This window comes from Vombatus ursinus, unplaced genomic scaffold, assembly GCF_900497805.2.
Source record: "Vombatus ursinus unplaced genomic scaffold, bare-nosed wombat genome assembly UNPS02004827.1, whole genome shotgun sequence".
NCBI classification, from domain to species: Eukaryota; Metazoa; Chordata; class Mammalia; order Diprotodontia; family Vombatidae; genus Vombatus; species Vombatus ursinus.
Window position 1 is genome coordinate 441,222 of NW_020944605.1, and position 12,805 is coordinate 454,026.

General features: G+C 36.5%; 1 protein-coding gene across 4 annotated transcripts in view; it reads right to left on the minus strand.

Moving 5' to 3' along the window:
- The window catches only part of DMD (dystrophin), a 2,133,690-nt gene that overhangs the window by 38,765 nt on the left and 2,082,120 nt on the right, over positions 1–12,805 (minus strand). For all 4 annotated transcript variants that reach the window (XM_027841976.1, XM_027841994.1, XM_027841966.1 and 1 more), the window contains 2 exons: positions 11,817–11,882; positions 5,913–6,071 (listed from right to left, as the gene is read on the minus strand). In XM_027841976.1, the coding sequence (XP_027697777.1) occupies positions 5,913–6,071; positions 11,817–11,882 (225 nt within the window). The remainder of the gene's footprint in view (positions 1–5,912; positions 6,072–11,816; positions 11,883–12,805) is intronic.

Here is a 12,805-nt window from a genome sequence, read left to right on the forward strand (position 1 = left end):
GTGTGTGTGTGTGTGTGTGTGTGTGTGTGTGTGTGTGTGTGTGTGTGTGTGTGTACACACTGCCACAGTTTCCCTTCCTCAGGCTCTTTTACTTTCAAATGGTGAGTATCAGAAACCTTATGATTATTTTCAGAAACTAAGTAACTGGTATCTAAAGTTAAGGACTCAAGGGGTTTCGGTTTTCATAAAAGAGGCTGCTTTTAAAAGCATGTACTGGTTAATTATTTAACAGTTCAAGGTATGAAGTGGACAAAGTCTGAAAGCCAAATAGTAAAATGAATTCTCCTCTGGGCCAATTTACAATTTTAAACAAGTATTACAAAGGAGTTCAGAATGGATAGTAAATTCTAAATTTTCTCAAGTGGTCAGGGAAAGAAAAAGGGAAAAGTATATGTGGGTGGGGGGTGTGATGGTGGGAGACAGCCAAAATTGAGTAGAATGAGCCATTAAACAAGATCACTACCAATGGGAAATATACTTGGAATTCTCATGAACCCTGGCCTCACACAAAAGCCTAATGTACTTGCTGTGCATACGTTACTGGCGCCCCAAAGCTATGGAAATTGGCAGCTTCTAGTTGTCTGACCTAGCCTCAGGATTATTTACCAGATGAAACAATGTTCTAACAATTTCTAGCAAATTTAATCCAGGAATACAAGTAGCAGACTATATGCTTGATTAGCAAAGAGCAACCTATTAAAAATATATTATTAAGTAGGTATCAGAAATCCACAGATGATCCTATTGTTGAATTGAACATAAATAAATACATTTTAGCTTCAAACTTCCCAGCATCCAAGTGAATCAAGATTTGGATTACCCTTCCCTTTTAAGGCAAGGGGAAAAAAAGTAAAGCAACTTGCTGGCCCGGAAACAGAATTAGAATGCATATGTTTGTTTCAGATGGAGGTTGTGGTATCACTGTAAGGATACCACATTCATTCCTTTAGTGTCTCCCGGCTTTTTCTTTAAGAGGTATGAATAAAAGTCAAGAAGTCACTATAAAGTGTGTGTGTGTATATACAAAGATACATGTATGTATATGTGTATTGTATATATGTATACCTATATGCATGTATACACATACTCACACGCACATATAAACAAAATAGAATTTCTACAACCAATAGAGGAAAAAGACCTGTTACTCCCTAAAAAGAGCAGAAAGGATAATGGACTGACTGGGTCTAGCACTCTAACCAACATTTAACTGTTCTATGCATTCTCAATCTTAGGTAATGGAAGATTGGGTCAGAATGTATAACCAGAATCTATAAGATAACCTGAAAACTTCACTGTTGCCAATAGTGTGAACCAAACTGGCAACAGTTTCTAACTAGCACTAAAATTAATTAAATTGAATTTATCTTCCTTTTTATACCACAGCCTACCTTATATTGAAGATGTTAACCAACTGTTTAATAGCCACTGGCAAAAAACAGCCACTTGCCTTTGGGAGTGGAGGGAACATACTGTTATTGCTCTGTTTGCTGGCAATAGCAATGTTCAATATTAATTCAATAAACTTATAAAAAAGTTATTTAAAATATGACCATAAGAAATAATAGCTCATGTATATCACTTGGAGGCTTACTAATATAATGGGGACAGAGCAACTCTGTTGAAGCCTGCTTCTGGAAGAGTCAAAATGTGTAATGCAACTGTCTTGAGAGACTGGCCAGATAAAATGACATTCTGTAACCACGTGGTTAGGAGACATATTGTTGATTGGTTGCAGAGCCTGAACTGTGGGTTTCTTCAAAAGGGTCTTATTTTCCTTAGCTAATTTTTCCCCCACCAGATCATTCTGTTTGGCTGGTTGTATTTTTTATGTGACCCACCTTCTGATGAGACACAATGTACCTTGGGTTCTTCTCAATGAAGCTGATGAAACAGGCCTCAGTCTTTGGCCTCTGCATTTATTCTCTCCATCCAGGGAAAGGGGTTAGAGACTCTGATCTTGTGAGTTTTGAATGGTCAGGAAAGCAAGCTTGCGGTGCCCCCAAGTTCATGTTCCACAAGCCAGCTTGGCTAGCATCAATGGCCCAAGAAGCAAGGAGTGACCTTCAGGATTCAGCCCATAGTCACTCAGACAAGCGCTCACCTGGCAATCATGCTCCATTTGGATATGAATTTTGATGAAATCAATGCTATGCAGAAACTATGCTAAATTTGAGCCCAGAGGCCACGCTGGAATAGGGGAGAGTATGCCCCTGAGGAATTAGAAGAAAAAAAACAGATTTGTTTAAGTAAATCTCCTTCTGCTAAGTGGTTTAATGGAACCAGAATGCTAGTTACTCACTGTTAGCTAACAGTGGGTGACGCTGCCAGTAAGGCTCAAGCTGAAAGCATCAGTGAAAAGGTACCTCAAGCCTCTCAGTGGGTCCCCCCTGAACCCAAAAAGGAGAGAGGAAGCTGCTTGACTGGAATAGAGTGAATCAGAGGGTACTTACTACCCTGAGTACCTTCCTCATAACCACCTCCTGTTGGGTAGGCAGTATAAGTATTACCTTTTTTCAACACATGTGAAATGAGGCTCAGAGAAATTAGGTAAATGTTAAAACCTGATTAGACTGGTCCCTTTGCCCCAAGGGTGGGTGAGGTTCATTGGCAGAAATACAGTGTTTTAGTCTGTGAATTTTAATCCCTGCCCCCAAAAGAATCTTACCAACCCATGTGTTTACCTTTCTCTGGCCTACTTATGTTTGGTAATATTCAAGGGTACTTGAGTCTGCTTAACTTGGATTGGTACATCTGTGAAAAGATTAAGATCCTTTTGTCTATCAGTTTACAAGCTTTGGGTGGACACACTGCTTCATCTCGAGCAAACACAGTCCATATCAGGACCTAGGAGAATGGGCAGGGAGATCAGGTATATGCATACTCAATATCCTTTGTCGACTAAACTGCACTACAAACTGTCAATAAACCCCCTTAAGTTCTATAAACTGAGCACGGAGTTCTGTCTTTGTATTTTCAAAACTAGGAACAGACTAGGAGAAGGACACACCTGCTCAAGGTCACATAGTTATCAAGCTCTGGAGCTGAGAACTGGACCCAAGTCCCAGAGTTCTTTTTTCTTTCTACTAAGTGACTTCTTCTATAAAATTAGGCATTATGCAGAAAAGAAAACTACAGTGCAAAAGATGTACTAATTTATTTTAATCAAATAAAAGTCTGTATCACTTGAGAAAAACATAGGCAGCCATCCCCTAATATTTTTTTTTTCTGCATTAGTCCCTCTCTGTTGACCACTACTTACCATGGTATGGTAGAAAAACCATTAGATATGAAGTCAGAGGATATGGACTTAAGTCTTGACTTCACTACTTACTTGAATGATATTAGGCAGGTCATCTAATCTCTCTAAAGCTCAGTTTCCTCATCTGGAAAATGGGCACATAACTGTTTCACTACCTAGTTTACAGGGATGTTTTCAGGAAAGCACTTTATAAAATTTAAAGTGCTGTGCAAAGATGAATTCCTACTGAAAATGACTGGGTGAATGGGTAAATAATTCTTGTAGATAACATTCTCTTTGGTCTCTTTGTGCCAAGGCACAAAGGCAAATAAAGACTGGGTTAAAAAAAAACTACATAGCAATGAATTAAAGAAAAATTTAAGATCGTCGATAAGAAGATCAAAGATTTAGAAATGGAAAAAGCCTTAAAAGGTCAGCTAGCCCAACTGCACCATTTTTATAGGTGAAGAAACTGAGGTACTGAGAGGCCAACTTGCCTAAAGCCAAACAGACAAGTTGAAGATGCTGTATTTGAACCCGTGCCCTCCAGTGCTCTTTCCACTGAACCATGCCATATTTCCTAAAAATCTAACTCACTGTCTGATACAGAATACTGTTTAGTCACAGATCGCAAATGCTTAATAACATTTATCCCTATCTAGGTTCATTTCCATACGATATTTTCCCCCTTAATTTTAAACTACTGCCAAACTTTATTTCTTCTCCCATAGAGAGTCTTTCTTTCATTTCTACATGTTGTGAATGTGAGAGAATACCCTTTTTACCCTCGTTAGGTAAAAGGAGCATTACTTTCAAATAAAAACCCCACGGTACAACCTATGAAAATCTCTATTCTGGGTTACTGTCACTAAAGTTCTATTTTGAAGCCTTATCACTGCATAGAGGCAAACCTGAGTTCAGAGTTCTGGCAGATCCATGTTAAAAAGGCAAGTATAGGACCAGTAGTAAACTGTGTGTCCATCATTTAAAGACCAGCCAAGCTAAGTTGATATAAGTATACTACCAGAAGGCTGCCTACTACGTCATGATTTTTTGTGGCAACACCCAACAGCCCAAGACTGTCTATTAAGATGTGGAAGGGTAGCAATCTGTGTTGGTGAGGAGAATGTCTATACCAATCAAAATCATGGGTGTTTTAAAGCCTTCCAAGGTTAAATCAATGCCATTTGTGATACTATCTCTTTTTTTATATCTGATTTTAAAAATAAGGCTGGCTTCTAGCTAGGGTTCTTAACCTTGGGTCTGTGACTTTTTTTCCCAAATGTTAACTGTATTTCAATATAAACTACTTTCTTTGTATTTCTCTGAATTTTGGTTTATTCATTTAAAAATTTCATTCAGAGAAGGGGTCCATGACATACACACAAAAAATTAAGTTCCCCTACTCTAAAGCAAAATATTTGGCATGAACATGTACTAAGGATGATTTTTCAGCCAAAACACATTTTCATGAAAGATGTCTTTTACTAAAAAGGCTGACAAAGACTAACAGAAACATAGTTGTGATTACAATCCAAAAAATAAAAACCTCATTTTTCATACACGGGAATAAAACTATCTTGCCTTTTCATTCTAGCATGTCTAGTAGAGCTGTTTTTCAGCTGTGTTGGGGGTAACCTTTGAAGGCATTGTATTTCCTGGTTTCTTCTCCCTTCACTGCAAAAGTGGGGAAGTATGGAAATGGAATATTACATAAACTGTCAGACACAGTCAATGAGATGACCAATTTTGTTGAACTGCCTACATTAAAAAGAGGAAAAATCTTTGTTAGAAGTAATGATTCTTTGGGCAGGGAGAGGGGAAGAACATATTTGGAAATGAATTTGATGAAAAAACAAAAGATATCAACTTACTTAAAAATGAAAGAAGACAGAGAAAATGAAGAATATAAAATACCAAAGAAGTAATGATTTTCAGAAAAGATTTCTCTAGGAAAATTGGTTTTGAAGGAATGTGAATGAGGGTAGAAATGGGTATATGTAAACAAGTTTACTTACTAGTGACATTTTCCTAAATATAGTAAATTTCATTATTCTAGTACACTTCTTAGTCACAGATGTGTACCAAACTTTTTACTCTTCTAAGTTAGTTTTGATTTTAATTCTTTTAACTCTTCAACAATTTTCCCTATTTTACTGATTTTACTAAGTGATGAGTGGCTGAAAAAACCCTCTCCCCAACACCCCAACCAATCAGCTAAGTTAGCAAGTATGTTTTATGTATTTGACAGTGAAAAATAAAATGAAGTTAAGTGGCCCCAAAACACAACACAATGAACTTACTATCCCAAATGTATTAGAATTTACAAAACACTAGTGGAAAAATTCTTACAAACTACATAACCATAACAGTAAGCTACCTACATTTTCACATCATCCTTAGGTGCTATGAAGTCAAAGTATATAAAAAACCTCATACCTCATTCAGCACAGAGTCACTTTGACAGCTAAAACACGACTGTGTAGCTAAGTATACCATGGCATATACTTCCTTTCTCAAAATACAAAATAGAAGGGAAACTATGAATAGAGGTAAACAAAGTAAAAACAATTTAAAATAAAACAATTTGACGTATGGATTCCCCAGCTTGATTTCTAACTGCGTGTGTATATGTATTAATGTCAAAGGTAAGACTAGAGAGAGAACTCACCTGTTTTCTTCCTCAAGATCTGCTAGAATTCTCTCTAGCTCCCCTCTTTCCTCACTCTCTAAGGAAATCAAGATCTGGGCAGGACTACGAGGCTGGCTCAGGGGGGACTCCTGGTTCAAACTTTGGCAGTAATGCTGGATTAACAAATGTTCATCATCTCTGGAAAATACAATTGAAGAGGTTTTTTTTTTCCCCCTTTTTTTTTGCCCCAATAGCAAATCACTAACACTTGTGAAGCAGGGTAGAGGTAAGGGTTGATTTTTACATGTGTACTGAAGAGATGAATATCCTATTATTTTTAAAGAATTAACTGGATCTTAGCTTCTGCTTTCAAGGATATTTCAAATTGGTTGGGGTCACTGACAATTCATTTGGCGACAAAACCATGAAAACTTTTAGTTAAGGTGATTAGCCTTTGGCTGTTTGCCTGGCTTTAGAACTGGCAGAAATAACTGTTGTTGCTGCTGTGATTTTGTATAAGAAAACTAACCAAAAGTGTGGTAACTCCCTCCCCCCTCCCCCACATATGGCAATGTTTCTGCTTCAGAACATGTCAACAGAGACTAGATTATTTTAAATAAATCTGTCCTGGTTTTTTTGTTTGTTTTTGGATTTGACCTATAATTCCATCAATGTAGGGAATCTCCCAGTAAGGAACCTCCCTCCACCAATGCTCTGCAACTAAGAATAGAAGAGAAGTATCTGGGGCATGGATAGGTTAAACAACTTATTCTATGGTTACACCTTCACTATGTGTCAGAAGTAGGACTTGAATCTAGGTTTATTTTTAAAATTAACTTAAAAAAATTAACAAATATTTAAGAAAACCCTCAGGAAAAAAAATGTATAGTTGAGCAAAACAAATTCTCACATTGGCCATTTGAATACGAGTTTTCTTAAATCCACTACGGCACATGGTCTCTCCTGTGTCTATTTTCTAAGTGAAAGATACTTTAACCTTTTTTGAGTTAAAATAAATCACTGCTTATGCAAGTACTTTTTTTTTCCTTCTAAAAACTACATAAGCAAGAAGGTACCCCAATGTAAATTTATCAATATACTTTTTTTAATCCAATTGCTGACTGGATGTGAAAGTAAAGGATGGAAAAAGTAAAGTTTAGGTAATTAATTATAAAAATTTCAACAGAAATTTCAAAATAGTTATTAAGTTTTAATCTTACAAGTAGGTCTTTAAGTGTTTATGTTTTAGGAGGCATACAACTTTTTTTCTGGGAACTAGATACCATTTACTGTATAGGTAGACATAATTTAAAAGTGGATACTGAATCCTTAAGAGTCAGTCAGTCTTATCTCCAGATCTCTAGATACTATTTACTATATAGGTAGACATAATTTAATAAGTGGATACTGGATCCTCAAGAGTCAGTCAGTCATATCTCCAGATGTAAGTAAGCAAACATTTCATTCCATCTCACTGGAAGGATCAGACCTGCTGTTTCAGGCTAGATGCTGTTTAAATATTTTCCTTCCAACTTAATGTCTTAAACACTTTTCCTTATCAATTTTCATTTTTTTCTCATTTGAAGAACGATTCAAATGATATTTTAAGTAGAGTTAAACATTTATTTCCACAAAAAAAGAAGAAAAAAAAGTAAAATGATTAGGTTACATTAACATGTCAAAGAAAGGAGTCTAGAATTTATCAAATTGGTTAATATTTATAATGTGAATACAAGACACCCAGTTGAAAAGTTTGGTAAAAAGAAGTCACTTGGTGTTACTAGTGAATTCAACTACTTTCCTTCCTCAAATTCAGTCAAACTGGTTTACATGTTTAGACAAAGACTAAGAATTTTTTTAAAAATTACATTTGCTGCACAATTTCCCAAATGCCTTTGAGAAAATGTGGTAATTTTAGTAACCCTGGGCTCCTCCCTGTAACAAAAGCCCTTTTTATTTAAAACCAATATTCTTCTGATGCTGTTATATGGCTACAGAGCATTTAATTACCCAGTGAATTAAAGTTATGGGTCACCCAAAGGGCAACGGAAAGATGCACAGTAGGTATAAAAAGACTACATAATATTACCAGTAAAACATCCAAAATGACATAAAGAGGAAGGTGATTAACATCCATATAATGTCAATAGATCTAGAGTAATGGTCTCCAAACTTCCTTGATCATGCATGGCTTTCAGTTAAAAAAAATTATGAGAACATACTGTTATTTAGTCATAAATCATCTATATGAACTACTGCACAAATAACTGTGTGTGTTATAAAACTTGTATAAAATATTAACTTTTAAAAAAATGAAATAAAGACAAAATAATATTTAATCCTAGAGTCAACAGGGAGCCAATGGAATTTACTGAGCGTGGCGGGGGGGTGACATGATAAAAACTCACTCCTTAGCAAGATTAGTTTGGGATCTGTGTTCGCACTGGTATGGGGAAAGACTCGAGGCAGGGAGATCAATGAAAGTTATTGCCAATTTTCCACATGAGAGGTGGTGAGGGCCTAAACTAGGGTGTTGGCTATGTGAACAGAGAAGGGAACAGAGACCGGAGATGTGAAGATTTTTAAACTTATTAAATATATGACATGAGGGAACATGACAACAATATGTTATCAACAATATCCTCTCACAAATAAGGGGGAATTTTTGACAGTAACAAGAAAGGCTGGCAGAGTGAAGGGTTTGGAGGGGGGATATGAAATACACTTTACAACCCATTCATGCTTGTTCTTCCCGTGTGACTTACTCTATGCCATTCAAAATGAAAAAAGGAGGAAAGCAACGCTTTTCATTTACCAGTCCTTGCCCTCCAAAGGGTGCCTGCTATAGTCACAAGTTGATTTGGGGTTCAAGGAGTGAGTATGATGGGCAGGGAATGTGTAATTTTCCCAGTAATATGTGTGTAGCTACTATTGTGGATGCCCTGCTAGTGGTATAATTTGAACAACTGACATCTGGCTCATAAGGAGCAGGTTGGGAATTTGCACAGTGGAGGTAAGGGAAGGAAAAATGAAAGATATACGTGGTTGTGCTAAAGACAAACCAACAAATGACCATAGAAGCAAGGCTAGAATTTGACACCTCCCTTTTGTTTGATTACATACCCCACAGGGCACTGGTCCCCACCTTTCAAACTACTAACCTGGAAGAAACTCCACAATATGATGGGTGGTCCCATGTAGAAGATTTACAGGAGACATGGACAAGAATCTCACAGGGTGAGAAGACATGGATGGGTCAAGATCTATACCTCATTATAATATTTTCGAAACCCACCTCTATCTGCCCCATGGAGGGAATACCCACATGGATGAGATCAACAATCCAGCCAAGTATCTAAGTTAAGATATCTGTTACTTTGAAAAGTCAAACAACAACAACAAAAAAGTTTTGCTGAAATAACTTGATTTCTTAGTTAACATTATTCTCTCCAAAAATTTTGGAATTCAATAATGATCCTAAATAAGTATGTATATAAGATACATAGTTTGACTTTAACTTAGTTCCAAGAGTCTTATTTGCAGACTACTGTCAAGGACCTATATTTACTTAATGCCAAAGTGAATGTTAAAAATGTAGTAATTTGGAGCATTTCTTTACCCCTAATAGTTGGAAATATCATAGAGTCTTAAAGAGTTGGAAGGAACTTCAAAGATCTTCAGTGACATGGAACCGGCTACTTTAACTGTTAGGAAGACTTTCCTTAGACAGTGTTTTTTATGCTTTCCGTTGGCCCTAGTTCTGAGCTCTGAGGCCAAGCTGAACAAGTATAATCCTCTTCTATATTAAGATCTTTGAAAACAGCTACAATATGCCCACTCCTCTCCCTTAAGTCTGCTTCATTTAATTTTCCTTGGTATCTTGGTTCTCTTCTCCTAAATACTTCTAAGGTTTTCAATACTGGTCACAAAATTTAGCACACAGAACTTTTTATAATAATCCATACTGTGATCCAACCTAGAAAAAGAACAGTGGAATCATCACCTCTCTCTTTGGAAATTTAGTGCCCCAGGATTACGTTAGCTTTTGGCCATTTATATGTTCCTGTTGTTAATTCAACGTGAACTGTTGTCTAGCCACTGACTTGTTTGACTAACGTCTCCCCCATCTTCTATGTGTTCTTTTGAACCCAAGTGCAAGACTTTACTTTTAATAAAGTTCATTTTATTAGATTCAGCCCACTGTTTCAGCCTGATAATATCATTTTGGATTTTAATTTTTAGCATTCAATATATTACCTCTCTCCCTAGCTTGTGTCACCTGCCAATTAAATAAGCGTATCATAGATTCGTTCAAGCCATTGATAAAAATTTTAAACAGAGTATCTCCATGACTAGAACTTGATAACACTAAAGACCTCCCTTTAGGCTGCCACTGATTCATTACCCCACACTCTTTGGTTTGAATAATTTAACCAGTTCCAAAGGCACCTAAATAAATAATTTTCAACAAAAGTTTTAAACACGGTTAATTCTCAATCATCTACACTAAGCACGTAGTCATAGTCTGAATTTGTTTGAATGGTCTGTGTATTCCCAAAGCATCATGGATGACCCAAACAGCAGATAATGCTAAAGTAATTTTAATTTAGCTCTGTAATGCATTAAATGATTCTCTGGCAGTTGATTTTCCTTCTTAATTAGGTTTTGATTAGGATAATATTAAGATTGGTTCATATTCCCTGAGCTGCACAGTGAGAGGAAGCATCCAAGAATAAACTTTGTTGAAGCAGTGGTAGGGAGAGAGACCAGATTTTAAAAAATTTAAGTGGATAATCCACATATGGATAACTGAGAATTTTGTCTATTGTAGGTGGAGAAAGCTCAGGAGTTGGCTTTATCTTTGGTTCTTCTGGTATTTTCCCATATATACCAAATGATCTGAACCATTTTCATGGTTTTAACTAGTATGAATGAGTCAAAAGAACTGTCAACCCTTGAACTTTTCCCACCTATTATTCTGTCTATATGCCTTCTTGAACTGGTTGCTTCATTGCTGTGGCAAACCAAATATGATGGGCACACAACCTATCTCTGACTTTTTCCACATCGTCTACCAGTGCTATATATACATCCAAAGGGACATCTCAGTTAATTTTGACTTGCCACCATTCTCTGCTCTTCTCTTCTCTATATCAGTCAAAATCTATTTTTACATATTGATCTCTCAGGCCTGTTTTTTTTCCCTTTTATTCACCAGGCCAAAGCCCTGGCATGCTCTTTTTAAAACCACTACTATAAGCTCTTTTGTGCCATCACCCAACTCTGTTCTTATCCCTCTACTCTAGTCAATGCTCTACATCTTCACCAAAGCAGTCTTTTTACCACCCTACATCCCCCCTCCTTGACACTTAGCAGTAGCATTTAATCTTTTACAGGGAAAAAAATCCTCACCTTCTGTTTTGATGTCTCTCACCACACTACCTCACTGTCTTCAATTCCTGAGGCTGATAATGTATATGCAAATGTGTATAATGAATCCTCTGAACTCTCAAAGTAAATATTGTTTGATTCCCAGAAAAAAAAAGGATAATGAAGCAATTCCAAGAATGTCTACTGAGATAATGCCATTTTATATAGATGACAGCTCTCTTCCCTTTTCCATAGCCAGAAAGGCTATAGAGGAATAATTTTCTAAGGTAATATTGAATCCCCTAGTATATGGATTACTGTTAAAAGAACACTGTGTAATCTTACTAAAATGTGCATGTATTTCTCCCTGTTGACTGAGGGTAGCAGTAATTACATGGGCCAGTCCCATGAAAGATGGTTAGGGTTAAAAATGGAAGAAAAAAAAGTCCATGTGCAAATCCCAGAAAGCAAGAATATGCTTTCCTGATTGATTTCTATACTGTGGTATCTCTCTCTCTCTCATAAGCAATTTCATTGTCAGGAACATTTCATAAAAGGAGACAGGATACTTACATGCTCTCATTAGGAGAAATGCTATCATTTAGATAAGATCCATTGCTGTTTTCCATTTCTGCTAGCCTGATGAAAAACGTAAAAGCTCATTAAAACTTATATGACTTACTAGAAACTATTCAAGACCTGTTCTAACATTCCTGAAAACTTAAAACTCATTTTATGATGAGAAATGAACCCTCCCTATCAAAGGATATGATGAGTTATTCCAAATGATTTTAACACTCAGGGATCGTTTAGGAGAACACATAGCAGAAGCTAACTAGTGGGAAACTGCCAACTCCAACGGTGAGTTCTAAATGGATTCACATTTTGTTTTCGCTCTTCCAGGGAGTAAGAGTAAGGAGAAAAAAAAATCAGGCCTTTGTTCTCCTAGGAGAGGTTCCCAACATATTCCATACAGAAAATAGTCCTCTGGGAAACATTTCTTAGTCTGGAGACACGAATCAGATTTTGTTTCTTGCTGACCTTATGTCGATGTTAAAATACTCTGGCCAATTACATTCTTATTAAAGAAAACCTTAAGGGTGCCTCCACATGAAAGACATTAAGTGTCAACAGTCTGTCTTTAGCTTCCTAGCAAATGTCATTCCTTTGCTAAGAATTTTCACCTTTTATTGAGTCCCTCCATCTTGGAAAAATAATAAATGGCTTCTTTACAAGAGGGTTATGAAGGAAAGGTCAACACCCCAGAGCAGTGCACTTCTCAGAGAAAAACTAGCCAATTATAATTTAATTATTTTTTTAACCAATTAAATATGTCCTATCATAGATATTAAAATTAGCTTAAGCCTAAGAATGTTGATCAGCAAGGGTCAAGGATTAAGTGAACCACCACTGTCAATCTTATCTTCCTCAGCATCTTATTGAAATATTAACACTCATATGGAAAGCCAATATTTTAGTCACCCATGTGATACAGGGTCAGCTGAGGCATCTATTAGTGTTTTAAATTCTTAGAAGATTGCTGAATTCCTAGTGATGTGATT